At 33.7% G+C, this 24,759-nt stretch overlaps 1 protein-coding gene across 1 annotated transcript in view; it reads left to right on the top strand.

Moving 5' to 3' along the window:
* The window catches only part of LOC134843831 (ATP-dependent RNA helicase A-like), a 38,553-nt gene extending 14,073 nt beyond the window's left edge, over positions 1-24,480 (top strand). Inside the window, exon 3 of the mRNA XM_063860122.1 lies at positions 24,069-24,480. Coding sequence (XP_063716192.1) covers positions 24,069-24,480 — 412 coding nt within the window. The remainder of the gene's footprint in view (positions 1-24,068) is intronic.
* The last annotated feature ends 279 nt before the right edge of the window (positions 24,481-24,759 follow it).

Below are 24,759 nucleotides of genomic sequence, written 5' to 3' on the forward strand. Positions count from 1 at the left end.
TAATAATTCATTGGAAACACTGAGCCATAGTTCTTTCCATTTCGTGAACTGGTCGGAACATTCATGAAAAAAATTGTAATTTGTACCACAATAAATTGCGCTATGAATGCTGCAATAGTTTTTCCGATCGCTTAAGTATAAGTAGATTTCTACATGAAGGGCCTTTTTATGAAGCACCTTATCCAAAGTTTGAAATATTGCTCTGAAAAACTGGGCCACTTCAACAGTATTGGTGTGAACGCCTTTTTCCTGTAGATTTACATTGGGGAGTCGTCTCTTTTAAGCACGCTTCACTCTACTTACGGGCCACAGAGATTATCCCCTTTATACCGTGTAATAGCAGGGGACACTAAGACACGACATTATCCGCAATCCCGAATTAGTTATATTGGTGGTCAGAATAAATCGGTTGATCAAAGGATTACGCAACTTCGCCCTTTGGTGTATGCTTTTTTTGGCTCTCCTCTTGCGTTTCTAGCAAGTTCAGCAAATCGTGCGCACACTAAGTAAATTCTCCATCGCAAAGAAAATAAAAGCTATTTACAATGCCCTTAATGAGCTGACTACTATTTATCAACTTCGATAACAAAGCCCGCGTTTCGTTCCATTCGGCCACCGCTTCGTCAACTCTATCGTCAATCGTTGCTTGTCGCAATCCAATCTCACCTACTCCTGCAGCGCAACTCGCTCACACAACTAATTCAACCCATTACTAAACTCGGGTTCCAGAACAACGCGCTTACACGACTAATTAAACCCGGTATTAAACCCGGTTTCAAATCAGCTTAACTAAATAACTAACAACTGTGAGACACAACTAGCCTTGCTTCAAAGATCGTGTCCTCCACGGACCAAGTTTTCTTCTCGGCTCACTCGTTCTCTCTCTAACTAAGAACGAACCGTTAGCTCTCTTAGTGTTTACGTTCTGACTCTCGAAGGCTCCCCGGTAAAATCGAGTTCCTTATCTTTGTTTACACTTAGTTTTGATTCAGTCGCACCATTCCCTGTCATTCCTGCATCCGCTTAAATCACCCGTCCGCACACGTTTTATGACTATGTCCCTACCCCTGTCAACACTGCCACGTTCGAAGTTCGGTTTTTTATCAATATTTTTCACTCTTATTAGATACTCGGTATGCAGTAGGTGTCACATTTTGACCAAGCAAACAGATTTCATACGATTCCTGACCTCCGTGAACTTCAGCCCCCGAGTTCAACTCATCCTCCACGCCGTATTATGTTTATTCGGTGACCCTTCCAAGGTCTTTGTTTAATCACCCCGTTAACATTCCGACCTCCCGGGGGTATGAGGAGACCCTTTTCGTGGGTAGCTAATTCATTTCAGGAATCAAAAAAATTTCTATCTTTACTCTATTCCAATCCCGACGTTCTATCTATCAGGGGAACGTAATTTGTCTATTGGGGTCAAATTAAGCCAAAAAGTCACCTCCGGGGAGCCAAGGAAATTCCCCGTCCGTTCATGCTATTTAGGAGACCTACTACTGCCAATTTTCTCTGGGACTATTTTTCTTTAGTCTAGTTTAAATGCTATTAATAGATAATTCGCCAAGCTAGGCTGAACCCAATAATTACCAAGTCCACTTTGAAATAATTCTACAACTCCCAGATTGCAATATTACAGCTATATGGCTATCAGCTTCTGCTTCAGTTCCCAATATACAAATTTCCTCCTAGTTACTAGTGAGGTGGCCGATCTCATTTCCAACGGGGCGGCGCTGGGGAGTGCGCCACTTTCTGGTTTTGATCTTGGGGTTTTCTATGCAGCTTTGTGGTCAAAACATCCTAAAGTCAACCATGGGTCACTCCTTTACAACTTCAGGGTCTCTTGAGAGTACTAACTCATAAGGGAAGGAGCCGCCGGATCCATTTTTTTTCACAGGAGTCTTTTTTCGGGTCTTTTTTATCTTTTTATTTTTTTTATAATCAGAGTGTTTGATGTTTTTTTTCACAAAAAAAATGTTCTTATTCATACTTAATTTAGCCGGTTATCGCATCCAGTTTCACTCGGTGATTATCTTTTATATTATGGTTTTCCAGCAAATTTTTCTAAAAAGGAGACAAAATCTTTTTTATCAACTAATATTTGATAACAAAGTCTCTTTTTTAAAAAGCAATTAATCAATTAGAAATTATTTCAGCCAATTATAAACATATATTGTTATATTTGTTTTTGATACAATTATAGTTTATTATAAACAAAATTTTAAATTCCATTTTCTGTTTTCTAAATGATGCAAAAACTAATTACGTTTCAAACTACTATTCTCGTTTTTAATCCTTTTATTAGCCCATTTTTTGAACCCTTTACATCTGAGTTGCCTGAAACTTTTCTTTGCGTTTCATAGAGATACGTTTATGTGAAAATTAGAAGAAAAATTTTTTTGGCAGTTTTGAATCAATTCAAAATTATAAAATTTCTTCTTCAATTTTTTTTCCATTGACTTTTAATTATGAAGCATATTCTTTAATTCTTTCACTCAGAAAATCAGAACGTTATTTTACTTTATGATCACATTCGCAGAATTTTTTTGACCTACCGCGGCATTCTTTCAACGAAAAAAGAATTTTCTGGGTCAAAACCTTGTAATAACAATAATAATAATAACTTGCTTGCAAAATAGATTTCATTCATTGTAAAAGTTTCTACTTTTGTAACTACTTTTGTAACTACATTTACAACCAAACGAAATCTCATTGCGAGAACGCCGTGGAACTTTGCAGCCTCTTTTCAGGCGCCTCTGTGAAAACCTTGTGTCAAAACCTTGTTTCAAGGTAAGACTTTAGGTTCCGATAAAATAAACGTTGACAAGACAAATCAAGTTTGGCATTATTAAATCGATTTGATAAAAGTAATGTTATTTTTTGATATGACAAAACTTTGGCAGCGTTTCAGATTCTCATTAATTGTAATCGATTTGAAAACATTGTAGGCTAGGGATAAAATGATTTGTATTGGTTTACTAGAGTTTATAACCTGTAAAAGTTTTGATAATCGCAAGCGTTTTGATTTTTTTAAACAACTAATTTTGGTAATTAAAATTTTTTGTAATCTTCACAAAAAGGAATGAAAGATCTTCACAAAAGGCTTACTTTTCAATTAAGTTCAACCTCATTTGCCAAATGACAAGCAAAAATGCCTTCCAAAAACCGCAAATGGAAGAAAAACACAGTTAATTTTTACCATAAGTGGATGATAGTTAACAAAATAAACTCACATCAATCCTTTACTGGCATCAAAAAATTTCTTTTTCCCCCTTTTTTCTCAAAAATTATCTTGACTTCTATGATATCTCGGGTTGACAAAAGTGCTTATGATACTATTTCGTATTATGAAAAAAAAACTTATCATACTATTTCATCGACCAAAAAATACCATGAAATTAGCATGATAAGCGTTTTTTCCATACTATGAAATATTATGACATCCATTTTTTTCATACTACGAAATTGTATGACAAGCATTTCTTCCATAAATGAAAATACCAAAAATATTTGTATTGAATTTTTGTGTTTCATCCGAAACACTAACCCTGGAATTTTTACATAAGACAACCCAGAGTGTAACTGGCAGTTACCACGCAGATAAACTGCATTTGCCACCTACGTTAGTTTTTACACTTTCACATGGAATTATATACCAAAATTGTAACTTTTTGCATATGGCTAGATAATTCTTGATTTGAAAGTTTTGGTGGTTGAAAAAAAAGGCCTGTTTTTTTTACAAATTTATTTTTATCTTAGCAAATGAATTAAAAATTTAATCATAATCGTGTTCACAAAAAAAAAACACTTTTTTGTGATTTTGGATGTTTGGACAAACTCACCCTGGACTATGTTATAAACACAAAAAGTCAAATTTTGCAGGCCAAATTTTTTCGCAAAAATTTGTATTTGAGCACAAAAGCAAGTTTGCAACCAAAAAAGGGATTAGAAACTTTTTTACCTCTAATTTGTGTTTTTGCATAAAAAAATGCATATCACACCATTTTCTTATACAAAAATTTTATTATAAGCATTTTTTGACCAAAATTAAAATCATGTTTTTGACAGTCAAAATGCATTCTTTCATCTTTCAACAAAGTTTTTCTAACTCATGCAAAATTAATCCAGAAACATCGTTAAATTAAATTTGAAGGTTTTTATTTTTTCTATAGCAAAATGCTTATCATAAAATTTTCATTTATGAAAATTTATGGAACATTTTTTGACCAAAATTAAAATCATGTTTTTATTGAGCACAAAGATTCAAAAGATGGAAATAGAACAGAAGTGTTTCTCTAAAAACGTTTAATACAGTTTTTAAATGTTGTATGAAAGATGTTTGAGAAGAATTTTTTCCATAGTCGCCATATATGAAATTGTTTGATAAGCATTTTTCTTTTATGGACGTCAACCCGGGATAATAGGTGCTCAATTGGAAAACTTGTTTTGGCAACCTCCCCTTCGTAAAATTCTACGTCCTAACTTTTTAGTATGAATCGGTCACGACCTTAAAAAATGCACAGTTTTTGAAAATTTGATCGCCTCTTTGGAATTATCTGACTGTTCGCAAAAAATACTCAGCCAAATCAAGAAAAAAAGGGTTCAATCGAAAACACAGCCGTATCCCTTCAAAAAGCGGAATCTCCCAATTTAAGTAAGGAGTCCACAATCTGAGAAATGTCCAATATTTGACTTTTTGCCTCATGTTTTGGACTTCGTTTGATTACTCCAAAACGACCATGTCAATTCTGAGATGAAGCAAATAATCGAATCTAGATGTTTCAATGACCTGTCAAGCAAAAAAATTATTTTTGCGGTCCTTTTGAAAAAAGAATCAACCATGGACTTAAGAAAGTCCAATTGTTTGATAAGTATTTTTCTTTTATGGACGTCAACCCGGGATAATAGGTGCTCAATTGGGAAACTTGTTTTGGCAACCTCCCCTTCGTAAACGGCTACGTCCTAACTTTTTAGTATGAATCAGTCACGGCCTTAGAAAATGCACAGCTTTTGAAAATTTGATCGCCTCTTTGTAATTATCTGACTGTTCGCAAAAAATACTCAGCCAAATCAAGAAAAAAAGGGTTCAATCGAAAACACAGCCGTATCCCTTCAAAAAGGGGAATCTCCCAATTTAAGTAAGGAGTCCACAATCTGGGAAATGTCCAGTATTTGACTTTTTGCCTCATGTTTTGGACTTCGTTTGATTACTCCAAAACGACCATGTCAATTCTGAGACGAAGCAAATAATCGAATTTAGATGTTTCAATGACCTGTCATGCAAAAAATATATTTTTGCGGTCCTTTTGAAAAAAGAATCAACCATGGACTTAAGAAAGTCCAATTGTTTGATAAGCGTTTTTCTTTTATGAACGTCAACCCGGGATAATAGGTGCTCAATTGGAAAACTTGTTTTGGCAACCTCCCCTTCGTAAACGGCTACGTCCTAACTTTTTAGTATGAATCAGTCACGGCCTTAGAAAATGCACAGTTTTTGAAAATTTGTTCGCCTCTTCAAAATTATCTGACTGTTCGCAAAAAGTACTCAGCCAAATCAAGAAAAAAAGGGTTCAATCGAAAACACAGCCGTATCCCTTCAAAAAGCGGAATCTCCCAATATAAGTAAGGAGTCCACAATCTGGGAAATGTCCAATATTTGACTTTTTGCCTCATGTTTTGGACTTCGTTTGATTACTCCAAAATGACCATGTCAATTCTCAGATGAAGCAAATAATCGAATCTAGATGTTTTAAAGACCTGTCATGCAAAAAAAAAATTTTTTGCAGTCCTTTTGAAAAAAGAATCAACCATGGACTTAAGAAAGTCCAATTGTTTGATAAGCGTTTTTCTTTTATGGACGTCAACCCGGGATAATAGGTGCTCAATTGGAAAACTTGTTTTGGCAACCTCCCCTTCGTAAACGGCTACGTCCTAACTTTTTAGTATGAATCAGTCACGGCATTAGAAAATGCACAGTTTTTGAAAATTTGTTCGCCTCTTTAAAATTATCTGACTGTTCGCAAAAAATACTCAGCCAAATCAAGAAAAAAAGGGTTCAATCGAAAACACAGCCGTATCCCTTCAAAAAGCGGAATCTCCCAATTTAAGTAAGGAGTCCACAATCTGGGAAATGTCCAATATTTGACTTTTTGCCTCATGTTTTGGACTTCGTTTGATTACTCCAAAACGACCATGTCAATTCTCAGATGAAGCAAATAATCGAATCTAGATGTTTTAAAGACCTGTCATGCAAAAAAAAAATTTTTGCGGTCCTTTTGAAAAAAGAATCAACCATGGACTTAAGAAAGTTCAATTGTTTGATAAGCATTTTTCTTTTATGGACGTCAACCCGGGATAATAGGTGCTCAATTGGAAAACTTGTTTTGGCAACCTCCCCTTCGTAAACGGCTACATCCTAACTTTTTAGTATGAATCTGTCACGGCCTTAGAACATGCACAGTTTTTGAAAATTTGATCGCCTCTTTGGAATTATCTGACTGTTCGCAAAAAATACTCAGCCAAATCAAGAAAAAAAGGGTTCAATCGAAAACACAGCCGTATCCCTTCAAAAAGCGGAATCTCCCAATTTAAGTAGGGAGTCCACAATCTGGGAAATGTCCAATATTTGACTTTTGCCTCATGTTTTGGACTTCGTTTGATTACTCCAAAACGACCATGTCAATTCTGAGATGAAGCAAATAATCGAACCTAGATGTTTCAATGACCTGTCATGCAAAAAAAAAATATTTTTGCGGTCCTTTTGAAAAAAGAATCAACCATGGACTTATGAAAGTCCAATAGTTTGATAAGTATTTTTCTTTTATGGACGTCAACCCGGGATAATAGGTGCTCAATTGGAAAACTTAATTTGGCAACCTGCCCTTCGTAAACGGCTACGTCCTAACTTTTTAGTATGAATCAGTCACGGCCTTAGAAAATGCACAGTTTTTGAAAATTTGTTCGCCTCTTTGTAATTATCTGACTGTTCGCAAAAAATACTCAGCCAAATCAAGAAAAAAAGGGTTCAATCGAAAACACAGCCGTATCCCTTCAAAAAGCGGAATCTCCCAATTTAAGTAAGGAGTCCACAGTCTGGGAAATGTCCAGTATTTGACTTTTTGCCTCATGTTTTGGACTTCGTTTGATTACTCCAAAACGACCATGTCAATTCTGAGATGAAGCAAATAATCGAATCTAGATGTTTCAATGACCTGTCATGCAAAAAAAATATTTTTGCGGTCCTTTTGAAAAAAGAATCAACCATGGACTTAAGAAAGTCCAATTGTTTGATAAGCATTTTTCTTTTATGGACGTCAATCCGGGATAATAGGTGCTCAATTGGAAAACTTGTTTTGGCAACCTCCCCTTCGTAAACGGCTACGTCCTAAATTTTTAGTATGAATCAGTAACGGCCTTAGAACATGCACAGTTTTTGAAAATTTGATCGCCTCTTTGGAATTATCTGACTGTTCGCAAAAAATACTCAGCCAAATCAAGAAAAAAAGGGTTCAATCGAAAACACAGCCGTATCCCTTCAAAAAGCGGAATCTCCCAATTTAAGTAGGGAGTCCACAATCTGGGAAATGTCCAATATTTGACTTTTGCCTCATGTTTTGGACTTCGTTTGATTACTCCAAAACGACCATGTCAATTCTGAGATGAAGCAAATAATCGAATCTAGATGTTTTAAAGACCTGTCATGCAAAAAAAAAATTATTGCGGTCCTTTTGAAAAAAGAATCAACCATGGACTTAAGAAAGTTCAATTGTTTGATAAGCATTTTTCTTTTATGGACGTCAACCCGGGATAATAGGTGCTCAATTGGAAAACTTGTTTTGGCAACCTCCCCTTCGTAAACGGCTACGTCCTAACTTTTTAGTATGAATCTGTCACGGCCTTAGAACATGCACAGTTTTTGAAAATTTGATCGCCTCTTTGGAATTATCTGACTGTTCGCAAAAAATACTCAGCCAAATCAAGAAAAAAAGGGTTCAATCGAAAACACAGCCGTATCCCTTCAAAAAGCGGAATCTCCCAATTTAAGTAGGGAGTCCACAATCTGGGAAATGTCCAATATTTGACTTTTGCCTCATGTTTTGGACTTCGTTTGATTACTCCAAAACGACCATGTCAATTCTGAGATGAAGCAAATAATCGAACCTAGATGTTTCAATGACCTGTCATGCAAAAAAAAATATTTTTGCGGTCCTTTTGAAAAAAGAATCAACCATGGACTTATGAAAGTCCAATAGTTTGATAAGTATTTTTCTTTTATGGACGTCAACCCGGGATAATAGGTGCTCAATTGGAAAACTTAATTTGGCAACCTCCCCTTCGTAAACGGCTACGTCCTAACTTTTTAGTATGAATCAGTCACGGCCTTAGAAAATGCACAGTTTTTGAAAATTTGTTCGCCTCTTTGTAATTATCTGACTGTTCGCAAAAAATACTCAGCCAAATCAAGAAAAAAAGGGTTCAATCGAAAACACAGCCGTATCCCTTCAAAAAGCGGAATCTCCCAATTTAAGTAAGGAGTCCACAGTCTGGGAAATGTCCAGTATTTGACTTTTTGCCTCATGTTTTGGACTTCGTTTGATTACTCCAAAACGACCATGTCAATTCTGAGATGAAGCAAATAATCGAACCTAGATGTTTCAATGACCTGTCATGCAAAAAAAAAATATTTTTGCGGTCCTTTTGAAAAAAGAATCAACCATGGACTTATGAAAGTCCAATAGTTTGATAAGTATTTTTCTTTTATGGACGTCAACCCGGGATAATAGGTGCTCAATTGGAAAACTTAATTTGGCAACCTCCCCTTCGTAAACGGCTACGTCCTAACTTTTTAGTATGAATCAGTCACGGCCTTAGAAAATGCACAGTTTTTGAAAATTTGTTCGCCTCTTTGTAATTATCTGACTGTTCGCAAAAAATACTCAGCCAAATCAAGAAAAAAAGGGTTCAATCGAAAACACAGCCGTATCCCTTCAAAAAGCGGAATCTCCCAATTTAAGTAAGGAGTCCACAGTCTGGGAAATGTCCAGTATTTGACTTTTTGCCTCATGTTTTGGACTTCGTTTGATTACTCCAAAACGACCATGTCAATTCTGAGATGAAGCAAATAATCGAATCTAGATGTTTCAATGACCTGTCATGCAAAAAAAATATTTTTGCGGTCCTTTTGATAAAAGAATCAACCATGGACATAAGAAAGTCCAATTGTTTGATAAGCATTTTTCTTTTATGGACGTCAATCCGGGATAATAGGTGCTCAATTGGAAAACTTGTTTTGGCAACCTCCCCTTCGTAAACGGCTACGTCCTAAATTTTTAGTATGAATCAGTCACGGCCTTAGAAAATGCACAGTTTTTGAAAATTTGTTCGCCTATTTGGAATTATCTGACTGTTCGCAAAAAATACTCAGCCAAATCAAGAAAAAAAGGGTTCAATCGAAAACACAGCCGTATCCCTTCAAAAGCGGAATCTCCCAATTTAAGTAAGGAGTCCACAATCTGGGAAATGTCCAATATTTGACTTTTTGCCTCATGTTTTGGACTTCGTTTGATTAATCCAAAACGACCATGTCAATTTTGAGATGAAGCAAATAATCGAATCTAGATGTTTTAATGACTTGTCATGCAAAAACAAATATGTTTGCGGTCCTTTTGAAAAAAGAATCAACCATGGACTTAAGAAAGTACAATTGTTGATAATTTGAAATTTCTTTTTAAATATCTCATTTCCGAGTACTTATTCTTAAACATTATCAAACAGGTACCTCTAGCTCCCGATGAGACATTAGTTTACTGACTAACGCATGCAACGCGCAGTCCAGAGGTCTGTGTTCGATTCACACTTGGGATCTTTTTCGTTTCGTGGAAAGTAAACCTGCAATCTAAGTTTGAAATATTGCTCTGAAAAACTGGGCCACTTCAACAGTATCGGTGTGAACGCCTTTTTCCTGTAGATTTACATTGGGGAGTCGTCTCTTTTAAGCACGCTTCACTCTACTTAAGGGCCGCAGAGATTATCCCCTTTATACTGTGTAATAGCAGGGGACACTAAGACACGACATTATCCGCAATCCCGAATGAGTTATATTGGTGGTCAGAATAAATCGGTTGATCAAAGGATTTATTTAAGGTCAACTGAAGGTCACCCATGGGTCACCCGGAGTCAAACCTCCTTGGACAGCTTCAGGGTCTCTTGAGGGTACTAACTCATAAGGGAAGGAGCCGCCGGATCCATTTTTTCACAGGGGTCTTTTTTCGGGTCCTTTTTACCTTTTTATTTTTTTCATAATCAGAGTGTTTGATGTTTTTTTCACAAAAAAACTGTTCTTAATCAAACTTAATTTAGCCGGTTATCGCATCTAGTTTCACTCGGTGATTATCGTTTATATTCTGGTTTTACAGCAAATTTTTCTAAAAAGTAGACAAAATCTTTTTTATCAACTAATGTTTGATAACAAAGTCTCTTTTTTCAAAGACAATTAATCAATTAGAAATTATTTCAGCCAATTGTAAACAGATTTTGTTATATTTGTTTTTCGATACATTTATAGTTTATTAAAAACAAAATTTTATATTCCATTTTCTGTTTTCTAATTGATGCAAAAACTAACTACGTTTCAAACTACTATTCTCGTTTTTAATCCTTTTATTAGCCCATTTTTTTGGATTCTTTACATCTGAGTTGCCTGAAACTTTTCTTTGCGTTTCATAGAGATAAGTTTATGTGAAAATAAGAAAAAAAAATTTTTTTGGCAGTTTTGAATCAATTCAAAATTATAAAATTTCTTCTTCAATTTTTTTTCCATTGACTTTTAATCATGAAGCATATTCTTTAATTCTTTCACTCAGAAAATCAGCACGTTATTTTACTTTATGATCACATTCGCAGAATTTTTTTGACCTACCGCGGCATTCTTTCAACGAAAAAAGAATTTTCTGGGTCAAAACCTTGTAATAACAATAATGATAATAACTTGCTTACAAAATAGATTTCATTCATTGTAAAAGTTTCTACTTTTGTAACTACTTTTGTAACTACATTTACAACCAAACGAAATCTCATTGCGAGAACGCCGTGTAACTTTGCAGCCTGTTTTCAGGCGCCTCTGTGAAAACCTTGTGTCAAAACCTTGTGTCAAGGTAAGACTTTAGGTTCCGATAAAATAAACGTTTACAAGACAAATCAAGTTTGGCATTATTAAATCGATTTGATAAAACTAATGTAATTTTTTGATATGACAAAACTTTGGCAACGTTGCAGATTCTAATTAATTGTAATCGATTTGAAAATTTTTTAGGCTAGGAATACAATGATTTGTATTTGGTTACTAGAGTTTATAACCTGTAAAAGTTTTGATAATCGCAAGCGTTTTGATTTTTTTTAAACAACTAATTTTGGTAATTAAAATTTTTTAAAATCTTCACAAAAAAGATTGAAAGATCTTCACAAAAGGCTTACTTTTCAATTAAGTTCAACCTCATTTGCCAAATGACAAGCGAATACGCTTTCCAAAATTAGAAAAAAAAATCTTCTTCAATTTTTTTTCCATTGACTTTTAATCATGAAGCATATTCTTTAATTCGTTCACTCAGAAATCAGCACGTTATTTTACTTTATGATCACATTCGCAGAACTTTTTTGACCTACCGCGGCATTCTTTCAACGAAAAAAGAAATTTCTGGGTCAAAACCTTGTAATAACAACAATAATAAAAACTTGCTTGCAAAATAGATTTCATTCATTGTAAAAGTTTCTACTTTTGTAACTACTTTTGTAACTACATTTACAACCAAACGAAATCTCATTGCGAGAACGCCGTGGAACTTTGCAGCCTGTTTTCAGGCGCCTCTGTGAAAACCTTGTGTCAAAACCTTGTGTCAAGGTAAGACTTTAGGTTCCGATAAAATAAACGTTGACAAGACAAATCAAGTTTAGCATTATTAAATGGATTTGATAAAACTAATGTAATTTTTTGAAATGACAAAACTTCGGCAACGTTTCAGATTCTAATTAATTGTAATCGATTTGAAATCATTTTAGACTAGGATTACAATGATTTGTATTTGGTTACTAGAGTTTATAACCTGTAAAAGTTTTGATAATCGCAAGCGTTTTGATTTTTTTAAACAACTAATTTTGGTAATTAAAATTTTTTAAAATTTTCACAAAAAGGAATGAAAGATCTTCACAAAAGGCTTACTTTTCAATTAAGTTCAACCTCATTTGCCAAATGACAAGCGAATACGCTTTCCAAAATTAGAAAAAAAATTCTTCTTCAATTTTTTTTCCATTGACTTTTAATCATGAAGCATATTCTTTAATTCTTTCACTCAGAAAATCAGCACGTTATTTTACTTTATGATCACATTCGCAGAATTTTTTTGACCTACCGCGGCATTCTTTCAACGAAAAAAGAATTTTCTGGGTCAAAACCTTGTAATAACAATAATAATAATAACTTGCTTGCAAAATAGATTTCATTCATTGTAAAAGTTTCTACTTTTGTAACTACTTTTGTAACTACATTTACAACCAAACGAAACTAATTTTTTTTAAACAACTAATTTTGGTAATTTAAATTTTCTAAAATCTTCACAAAAAGGAATGAAAGATCTTCACAAAAGGCTTACTTTTCAATTAAGTTCAACCTCATTTGCCAAATGACAAGCGAATACGCTTTCCAAAATTAGAAAAAAACTTCTTCTTCAATTTTTTTTCCATTGACTTTTAATCATGAAGCATATTCTTCAATTCGTTCACTCAGAAAATCAGCACGTTATTTTACTTTATGATCACATTCGCAGAACTTTTTTGACCTACCGCGGCATTCTTTCAACGAAAAAAGAAATTTCTGGGTCAAAACCTTGTAATAACAACAATAATAAAAACTTGCTTGCAAAATAGATTTCATTCTTTCTAAAAGTTTCTACTTTTGTAACTACTTTTGTAACTACATTTACAACCAAACGAAATCTCATTGCGAGAACGCCGTGGAACTTTGCAGCCTGTTTTCAGGCGCCTCTGTGAAAACCTTGTGTCAAAACCTTGTGTCAAGGTAAGACTTTAGGTTCCGATAAAAAAAACGTTGACAAGACAAATCAAGTTTAGCATTATTAAATCGATTTGATAAAACTAATGTAATTTTTTGAAATGACAAAACTTCGGCAACGTTTCAGATTCTAATTAATTGTAATCAATTTGAAATCATTTTAGACTAGGATTACAATGATTTGTATTTGGTTACTAGAGTTTATAACCTGTAAAAGTTTTGATAATCGCAAGCGTTTTGATTTTTTTTAAACAACTAATTTTGGTAATTAAAATTTTTTAAAATCTTCACAAAAAGGAATGAAAGATCTTCACAAAAGGCTTACTTTTCAATTAAGTTCAACCTCATTTGCCAAATGACAAGCGAATACGCTTTCCAAAATTAGAAAAAATTCTTCTTCAATTTTTTTTCCATTGACTTTTAATCATGAAGCATATTCTTTAATTCTTTCACTCAGAAAATCAGCACGTTATTTTACTTTATGATCACATTCGCAGAATTTTTTTGACCTACCGCGGCATTCTTTCAACGAAAAAAGAAATTTCTGGGTCAAAACCTTGTAATAACAACAATAATAAAAACTTGCTTGCAAAATAGATTTCATTCATTGTAAAAGTTTCTACTTTTGTAACTACTTTTGTAACTACATTTACAACCAAACGAAATCTCATTGCGAGAACGCCGTGGAACTTTGCAGCCTGTTTTCAGGCGCCTCTGTGAAAACCTTGTGTCAAAACCTTGTGTCAAGGTAAGACTTTAGGTTCCGATAAAATAAACGTTGACAAGACAAATCAAGTTTAGCATTATTAAATGGATTTGATAAAACTAATGTAATTTTTTGAAATGACAAAACTTCGGCAACGTTTCAGATTCTAATTAATTGTAATCGATTTGAAATCATTTTAGACTAGGATTACAATGATTTGTATTTGGTTACTAGAGTTTATAACCTGTAAAAGTTTTGATAATCGCAAGCGTTTTGATTTTTTTAAACAACTAATTTTGGTAATTAAAATTTTTTAAAATTTTCACAAAAAGGAATGAAAGATCTTCACAAAAGGCTTACTTTTCAATTAAGTTCAACCTCATTTGCCAAATGACAAGCGAATACGCTTTCCAAAATTAGAAAAAAAATTCTTCTTCAATTTTTTTTCCATTGACTTTTAATCATGAAGCATATTCTTTAATTCTTTCACTCAGAAAATCAGCACGTTATTTTACTTTATGATCACATTCGCAGAATTTTTTTGACCTACCGCGGCATTCTTTCAACGAAAAAAGAATTTTCTGGGTCAAAACCTTGTAATAACAATAATAATAATAACTTGCTTGCAAAATAGATTTCATTCATTGTAAAAGTTTCTACTTTTGTAACTACTTTTGTAACTACATTTACAACCAAACGAAACTAATTTTTTTAAAACAACTAATTTTGGTAATTTAAATTTTCTAAAATCTTCACAAAAAGGAATGAAAGATCTTCACAAAAGGCTTACTTTTCAATTAAGTTCAACCTCATTTGCCAAATGACAAGCGAATACGCTTTCCAAAATTAGAAAAAAACTTCTTCTTCAATTTTTTTTCCATTGACTTTTAATCATGAAGCATATTCTTCAATTCGTTCACTCAGAAAATCAGCACGTTATTTTACTTTATGATCACATTCGCAGAACTTTTTTGACCTACCGCGGCATTCTTTCAACGAAAAAAGAAATTTCTGGGTCAAAACCTTGTAATAACAACAATAATAAAAACTTGCTTGCAAAATAGATTTCATTCTTTCTAAAAGTTTCTACTTTTGTAACTACTTTTGTAACTACATTTACAACCAAACGAAATCTCATTGCGAGAACGCCGTGGAACTTTGCAGCCTGTTTTCAGGCGCCTCTGTGAAAACCTTGTGTCAAAACCTTGTGTCAAGGTAAGACTTTAGGTTCCGATAAAAAAAACGTTGACAAGACAAATCAAGTTTAGCATTATTAAATCGATTTGATAAAACTAATGTAATTTTTTGAAATGACAAAACTTCGGCAACGTTTCAGATTCTAATTAATTGTAATCAATTTGAAATCATTTTAGACTAGGATTACAATGATTTGTATTTGGTTACTAGAGTTTATAACCTGTAAAAGTTTTGATAATCGCAAGCGTTTTGATTTTTTTTAAACAACTAATTTTGGTAATTAAAATTTTTTAAAATCTTCACAAAAAGGAATGAAAGATCTTCACAAAAGGCTTACTTTTCAATTAAGTTCAACCTCATTTGCCAAATGACAAGCGAATACGCTTTCCAAAATTAGAAAAAATTCTTCTTCAATTTTTTTTCCATTGACTTTTAATCATGAAGCATATTCTTTAATTCTTTCACTCAGAAAATCAGCACGTTATTTTACTTTATGATCACATTCGCAGAATTTTTTTAACCTACCGCGGCATTCTTTCAACGAAAAAAGAATTTTCTGGGTCAAAACCTTGTAATAACAATAATAATAATAACTTGCTTGCAAAATAGATTTCATTCATTGTAAAAGTTTCTACTTTTGTAACTACTTTTGTAACTACATTTACAACCAAACGAAATCTCATTGCGAGAACGCCGTGGAACTTTGCAGCCTGTTTTCAGGCGCCTCTGTGAAAACCTTGTGTCAAAACCTTGTGTCAAGGTAAGACTTTAGGTTCCGATAAAATAAACGTTGACAAGACAAATCAAGTTTGGCATTATTAAATCGATTTGATAAAAGTAATGTTATTTTTTGATATGACAAAACTTTGGCAACGTTTCAGATTCTAATTAATTGTAATCGATTTGAAAACATTGTAGGCTAGGAATACAATGATTTGTATTTGTTTACTAGAGTTTATAACCTGTAAAAGTTTTGATAATCGCAAGCGTTTTGATTTTTTTAAACAACTAATTTTGGTAATTAAAATTTTTTGTAATCTTCACAAAAAGGAATGAAAGATCTTCACAAAAGGCTTACTTTTCAATTAAGTTCAACCTCATTTGCCAAATGACAAGCAAATATGCCTTTCAAAAACCGCAAATGGAAGAAAAACACAGTTAATTTTTACCATAAGTGGATGATAGTTAACAAAATAAACTCACATCAATCCTTTACTGGCATCAAAAAATTTCTTTTTCCCCCTTTTTTCTCAAAAATTATCTTGACTTCTGTGATATCTCGGGTTGACAAAAGTGCTTATCATACTATTTCGTATTATGAAAAAAAAACTTATCATACTATTTCATCGACCAAAAAATACCATGAAATTAGCATGATAAGCATTTTTTCCATACTATGAAATATTATGACAGGCATTTTTTTCATACTACGAAATTGTATGACAAGCATTTCTTCCATAAATGAAAATACCAAAAATATTTGTATTGAATTTTTGTGTTTCATCCGAAACACTAACCCTGGAATTTTTACATAAGACAACCCAGAGTGTAACTGGCAGTTACCACGCAGATAAACTGCATTTGCCACCTACGTTAGTTTTTACACTTTCACATGGAATTATATACCAAAATTGTAACTTTTTGCATATGGCTAGATAATTCTTGATTTGAAAATTTTGGTGGTTGAAAAAAAAGGCCTGTTTTTTTTTACAAATTTATTTTTATCTTAGCAAATGAATTAAAAATTTAATCATAATCGTGTTCACAAAAAAAACACTTTTTTGTGATTTTGGATGTTTGGACAAACTCACCCTGGACTATGTTATAAACACAAAAAGTCAAATTTTGCAGGCCAAATTTTTTCGCAAAAATTTGTATTTGAGCACAAAAGCAAGTTTGCAACCAAAAAAGGGATTAGAAACTTTTTTACCTCTAATTTGTGTTTTTGCATGAAAAAATGCATATCACACCATTTTCTTATACGAAAATTTTATTATAAGCATTTTTTGACCAAAATTAAAATCATGTTTTTGACAGTCAAAATGCATTCTTTCATCTTTCAACAAAGTTTTTTTAACTCATGCAAAATTAATCCAGAAACATCGTTAAATTAAATTTGAAGGTTTTTATTTTTTCTATAGCAAAATGCTTATCATAAAATTTTCATTTATGAAAATTTATGGAACATTTTTTGACCAAAATTAAAATAATGTTTTTATTGAGCACAAAGATTCAAAAGATGGAAATAGAACAGAAGTGTTTCTCTAAAAACGTTTATTACAGTTTTTAAATGTTGTATGAAAGATGTTTGATAAGCATTTTTTCCATAGTCGCCATATATGAAATTGTTTGATAAGCATTTTTCTTTTATGGACGTCAACCCGGGATAATAGGTGCTCAATTGGAAAACTTGTTTTGGCAACCTCCCCTTCGTAAAATTCTACGTCCTAACTTTTTAGTATGAATCGGTCACGACCTTAGAAAATGCACAGTTTTTGAAAATTTGATCGCCTCTTTGGAATTATCTGACTGTTCGCAAAAAATACTCAGCCAAATCAAGAAAAAAAGGGTTCAATCGAAAACACAGCCGTATCCCTTCAAAAAGCGGAATCTCCCAATTTAAGTAAGGAGTCCACAATCTGAGAAATGTCCAATATTTGACTTTTTGCCTCATGTTTTGGACTTCGTTTGATTACTCCAAAACGACCATGTCAATTCTGAGATGAAGCAAATAATCGAATCTAGATGTTTTAATGACTTGTCATGCAAAAACAAATATGTTTGCGGTCCTTTTGAAAAAAGAATCAACCATGGACTTAAGAAAGTACAATTGTTGATAATTTGAACTTTCTTTTTAAATATCTCATTTCCGAGTACTTATTCTTAAACATTATCAAACAGGTACCTCTAGCTTCAGTGGAGACGTTAGTTTACTGACTAACGCATGCAACGCGCAGTACAGAGGTCTGTGTTCGATTCACACTTGGGATCTTTTTTGTTTCGTGGAAAGTAAACCTGCAATCTATTGTAATATATATTCGTAATAATATATATATATATATTGTAATATAAACACCGGCCTTCGTTCATCTATTGTACATTGCTTGCCAAAATGATACAATTTTCCGAGCCCACAGAAGTAACTGCAAAGATGCATGTTCGTATAGAGTTCGTAAGTTGTTCTTCCAATCCTTGTCGTGGTAAGTTATCTTAGAATTTACATTGTTAAAAGTAATCGTGTTTTCTTAGAAACTTTGTGCTCATTTTTCTGACAATGTTTAAACTTCACAGGGCCGAGACCAACGATTTATACCGATACCATCTCGACTCAAGCTGGATGTTGCCTCTAAATTAATTATAAAAGACTCACCCCTCTGAGCAAACCAAGGTCAATGCTGTCCAGTTTTTAAATTGCTTTGTGCTTGCAATTTGGATGGAAGCAAAATCCATTTTGAATTTCGAAATTTAAGTTAAAAAAATCCCAGCAGCCTTTGTTTTTAAAGTGGTCTATTAGTATTTTAGGCTTTTAGATTTGTACAATCTAGATAGTTTCATATTTGAACCTCCTCAATCATTTAGATAGTCAGGGTACAAACTGTTCGTCTGGAGTTGGTGTGGTAAAAATTATTGAAATCATGATGTATAACGACAAAACCCATTTTATATAAAACTTTCAGGTTTTATTTAAACGCATTTCAGGGAAAACTTAAATGACTGTATAGAAGCAGAAAACATGCAATATTTCAAACTTGGAAATCGGTCGGTTGACCTTGCAAATGTTCTAAACGTTTTTTTTTCTCGCGTGTTTCGAAACGACAAAGAAATGATCAAACAATAAAACATTTGAATGACAAAATTACGAATCTAATCCCTCAAATTGAATCAAGCCTCAAATAAATTCAAAACTACGGCAAATTCGGAAGCCTTGATAAATTGATAAGCCCTGATTGTTACCAAAATATCTCAGATATTTTCCCATACTGAGTAATTATTTCAGATGTTTTTAAAAAAAGCGATTCTTCCTTGATTTTTTTTGTTATCAATTTGAGTATTTGTTATTATGATGGAAACCGACAGTGGAACTCCGCTTCAGGTTTCTGCAACCCAAGAGGTATTCGTGAGTAAAAATACGGGAGATAAAAAGTGAGTAATATGGAAACGGAACTGTTATTTTTGCGGGAAAAAGTTGAAAAACAAGAATGTGAAATTACGAGTCTTAAACTTAAGCAGTTAAACATAGACACCAGGCTGCGAGCTCAGGAAAGGTAAACTAGCAAGGATAGTGTGCTTGTATGGAATCCGCCGTTCGATGCAAGGGCAGTAGATGACGTTACGGATGCGATAATTGATTTTTTCAGGACAAGTCTGAAAGTTACCATTTCTCGAGGGGGAATTATAGCTTGTCACATGTATATGGGAAATTACGGAAATAATATGCCCACTATCATTTGCAAGTTTGTATACTTCGACGATAAGCACTCTGTATACAAGGCCAGGAGGAATCTGAAATATCAGAAAAACATTTTAAACAAGCGTAACATATATATTACGGAACGTCTTCCTGAACAAGAGGCAATAATTAAGAAAGCGGCCGCTGATATGGACTAAATAACTACCACTCATAACTGCATCGTATCAGTGCTTGTCCATGATGAAAATCGTCGGGGCGAAACAAAGTTTATGCGAGTTGACGCAGGAGATGAATTGCAAACGATTAATGCTGTTAAGCGAAAAAAACGAATCTACACCGACTATCGTCATGACAACAATGAAGGGGAATCCCCTGCAAACAAAAAACCAACTCATTGATTGGATTTTGAACGGATAATGTGTGCCGCCTGTTAAACTTTGACAGAAAAACACAAAATGAATTGAGTTAAACTGTAAAGCATATGAACTGCTATTCTAGAACTGCAGAGTGGTTATGTTTGTGACAAAACATGTTGAATTACTCTCTGTTATTATTCCCCTTAGGCGGACAACAAATTAGCAATAATACGAGTGACAAAAATCGATTTTTGTTTCTATTTTTTATCGTATAATTTTTTTCTTTCTTAAATATATTTTTATTGCGTTTAGTTTTCATATTTTTCTTAACATAGGAATTATCAGCAAACAAATAAATGATTATTCTCTAACAAAACCTTAGGTCAGTTTGTGTGATTTCCGCACTGCTGTTCTAATACTTAATAAAGAAGAACAATCCAAGAAGTCCTCCTTTAAAAAAGAAAAACCAATAATAAGTTGGTGCGATTTCCGCGCTGCTTTGTGGTTATTTAAACTAAATTATGTTTTATTTTCTTTTAAAACAAAACTAGAATAAAACCCAAAAAAAAATTTACCCTGCTCTTTTAGTTCCCAGAGCTTGCGTGATTTCCGCGCTGCTCTTGCGATCCTTAATTGTAGATGCTGAAAATGAGGAAAACAATGAAAATAAAATGGAAAAAGTCAGGAAAAACGAAAATTATATAAGCTGAAAAAGGAAAAGAAGGAGGCGAGGGATTGGAGGGGAAATTAAAGAACCCTATACGGGTATAAAACTGAAAGCTAGCAATATTTGTATTTTTGCGAAGAAAAAGAATATTTGTGCGATAAAAAGAATATCCTAAGACAAGGAGGAGAAACTACCTAGAGTTTGTGCGATTTCCGCACTGCCCTGGGTGGCTTCTGATTTCTGACAACTCATTGATCTTCAAAAATTGGTTAAATTTTCAACTAGTTAAGAAACCACGCGAGAATAATACTGTACACAGAACATATGGTTAACAGAGACATGGAGGAAACAAATTCTAAAACTTTTTCAGTGTTTTTACAAAACATCAGATCACTGCCCCGAAACTTTGAAGAATTTGAATTAGAAATAGAACAGTTGGCCCAACGTCCAGATATCATTTGTTTAAATGAAACCTGGCTCAAAAATAACTCTGACAATGATATTTTCCAAATTCAAGGATACGAACCTCTCTATAGTTGCGCTAGAATTAAACGAGGAGGAGGTATTGGCATATATGTTAACACTGGGTCAGATCATAGGATAATAAAACAAAGAAAAGATAACAATATGCAAATCTTGTCAGTTCTCATAAAAACACAAATAAATCAGAAAATTGTAGTAACCTGTGTTTTCATTCCACCAAATTCTCTAAACAACGCTACCTTCGAAAGCCTGCAAAATTATTTGGATGGATTAACGCTAGGGCCTGAAACTGATCACATAGTTTGTGGTGATTTCAACGTAAATTTTCTGTTAAACTCGACAGCGGAAAAAAATTGAGGATATTATGATAGGAAATGGCATGTTAGAAAACAAAATGAGTTGCCTCCCAACAAGAGTGACAGAACGTCGTAGCACTTTGATTGACTTATTTTTCTGTACATCAAGTTTCTCAACCAAAACCATCAAAAGTTCAGTGTCTGATCATTTTGGTGTTCTTTTTTTTTAAATTTTCTGAAAAAGGACGTTTTTACTGAAAAAACTTTTGCTAGAAACTGAAACAAGATGAAAAAAAGGGATATAAGTGAGAAGTTAAGTTTTTATTTGCAACATGAGATTGGCAAATGTATGCAGTTATGGAATCCCGAAGACCCTCAAATGTCTTCTAGGATTTTACAAAAAATAAATTCGATCCTTATGAAGGCAGTTGATACTTTTTTTTCAAAGCGTTTACTAGTACAATCAGAAAGACATCCATGGATTGACAATGAAGTAAAAATTGCAGCGGCAAAAAAGCTACGGTTACGACAGGAGTTTTTGAATATTAAAACAACGGATGCCCGGAATAAGTATAGTTCCCAAAATAAAATTGTCAAAAACCTAATCATCCGTAAAAAACGAGAAAACTATCAAAATAAACTAATGCTTGAGTCTAATTGTAAAACGAAAACTTTTTTCGAAACTTTTAAGGAAATGAGTGGTAAAGGGAAAAAATCTAAATCATTAAATCTATCTAACGGGGACGCTGAGCATTTTAACGAATACTTCGCAAATATTGGCGCCAGACTCACACAGAGCAAACCAAACTGCATGGAAAATAATGTTAAACGTCAGCAGCAATCGTTGTTTTGAAAAAAATTGATTTAATTGAAGTCATTGAAGTCATCGAAAGTTTAAAAAATATATATAGTACAGATTGCTATGATATCAGCACTGTTATCGTCAAGCATTTAAAAACTATACTAGCAGGCCCTTTGACTGAAATTTTTAATGACTGCCTAACCTCAGGAATCTATCCAAATTGTTTAAAAATTGCAAAAATTGTTCCAATTTTCAAGGAGGGAGACATCGATGACCCCTCAGACTATAGACCAATTTCGCTTCTTCCAGTTCTGGGCAAAATTTTTGAGCGTATAATTTTTAAACGAGCCCAATCATATGTAGACAAGTTTAAAATCATCCGAAATACTCAGTTTGGCTTCAGATCAAATAGAAGCACTGTTGACGCCATCCTTACTTTGTTGGAAGAAGTTTCAACATCATTATCGAACAAAAAACTAACTGTTCAGAATACGTTTTTAGACCTAACAAAGGCTTTTGACACAGTTGATCACTCTAGTCTGTTAATAAAATTGGAACAAATGGGATTCAGAGGGCCTGTCTTAAATCTATTGGAATCTTACCTTGACAATCGCTATCAGTACATTGAAACTAACTCTTTTAAGACCGAACTTAAACTGGTATCCTTTGGTGTACCTCAAGGATCTATCCTTGGCCCACTTTTGTTCATATTATACATAAACGATCTACAAATAGCCACAAAAACACAGGGGTACTTTTGTATGCTGATGACACTGTTCTGAAATCCACAAACAACAAAGACTATATTGCTTTTGCACATAGATCAGCTTTGCCTGAAGTAAATGATTGGTTAGACAAGAACAAACTGACACTGAATGTCAAAAAAACCAAAACCATGAGATACTGTTGGAGCACAAAAACTGAAGAACGACCAGTAAATTATTTTTTAAATGACACCCAAATAGAAGATGTTGAATGTTTTAAAAATCTTGGAATTCTCCTTGACTGTAAATTGAATTTTCATCAGCATATTGATAAGGTAAACAACAAAATTTTGCAATTCTGTGGAGTGTTTTTTCAATTTAGAAAGCTTCTAACTGGACAGCAATTAATATTTGCGTATAAAAGTTACGTGCAACCAATCATCCAATATGGAGTTTTAGTTTATGCAAATACCGACAAAACCAAACTCTTGGGACTAGAAATGAAAATCAGAAGGCTAATCAGAATAATTTTTTATAAACACAGGTTGGATTCAATCACTGAAATAACGCATGATAATTAAATATATACCGTAAGAGAATTGTTTGCTTACGAAGTTCTGAAATTAACCGGAAAAATTATTCGAAAAGAGTGCCAAGTTGAAACCTTGAGATATTCTATTACTGAGCAAGAATTGAACGTGATATTTTCAAAGCGAAAAACAAATCAAAAGTTAGCTATAAACAGAAATAAACTAAACAGAGGGTCGATTACACCTAAAATTAGAAAAATGTTCAACTTCGTAATAAATTTTTTTCCCACCTGGGTCAATTTCTTGAAAAGGGCTTCTCGGTTTCAATTAAATAGTTTTAGTCATAAATTTTTGGATAATTACATTCAAGGAAATACGATTTTACTGGGCATGCTTTGAGACCTTTTTTGATCAATAAGTAGAACTTGTTTCTGTTGGTTTCTAAGTTATGGGTAGAAAAGACTACCTGAGAAAACTAAATTAATTTTTTTTATAGAGAATGGTTTAAAGGTGGGTGCGAATAAAGAGGTTTTACATTTAAAAAATGGTTACCGGTAGAAAATGCATTGCATTGGATTAAAGAATTTAAGTACTTTTTTTTGTTCTCCGCTTAATGAGACACCTGAAAACGGGCCTTGTTGGCTTAATGGTGTTCTCCCGAACAATTCTAATTTGTATTTATAAATTTTTATAAATAACTTTGTAACTAGATATCGTTTGGAAACAATTTATTATTATTATATTAATCGGTTTTTTTCTTTGAACTCGACTAAAAACTTTTACTCCTTTTAAAAAAAGATGGGAAAGTGCGCGCCGATCAATTGAGTTTGTTCTCCTTTTCATATTCCAGTCAGTTCTCAGCCGCGTCTCCGCCCAGATTCAACCAGATGATGCCAGGCAGGAACAACCCAACTGGATACAGTCCCCACCCGGCGGCCGGCAAGCCCTCCCTCCCCATGCCTCCCGCCAGAGGGCGACCGGCCAGTGCCCTGGCTCAGTCCTCTGGCTACATGCAGTACTACCCGAAACCCCTCTCTGGCCAGGGCATGGGGGCAGGGGCAGGGGCAGGGGGCATGAAGCCTTTCGGAGACCATCACACTTTGGGCAAGAACTTCATGGCCCCTGGAAGGTCAGCCTCGCCTATGATGGGCTCAATGGGCCGAAGTTCTATGGGGGCTCCAATGTCGATGGCAAGTAGATCACAATTGGGGAAAAACAAACACGTCGAGTTCCACCCAGTGGCCACTCGGACATTCTACTGATCGGAGAGTTCGCTACAAAAGAAGAGAAGGAAAGAAGGAGAGCCATGAGATGACTATCTACTGTAAATTATAAAATAAATATCATATAATAATTTTGTCTAATTATATTTCCGATAAATTGACAAAATTCCAGCCAAGCTGCTCTATCAATTCAAAAACAGAATGGGTTTAGATTGGGTTTCTCTTAGACATACAGAAGAAGCAACCTTCTCAATCATTCTGGATTAACTAAAACAAAAAAATCTGACTGCAAGAGTATGTAAAAACAAAAGCATATCA

This window comes from Symsagittifera roscoffensis, chromosome 4, assembly GCF_963678635.1.
Source record: "Symsagittifera roscoffensis chromosome 4, txSymRosc1.1, whole genome shotgun sequence".
Lineage (NCBI taxonomy): Eukaryota > Metazoa > Xenacoelomorpha > Acoela > Convolutidae > Symsagittifera > Symsagittifera roscoffensis.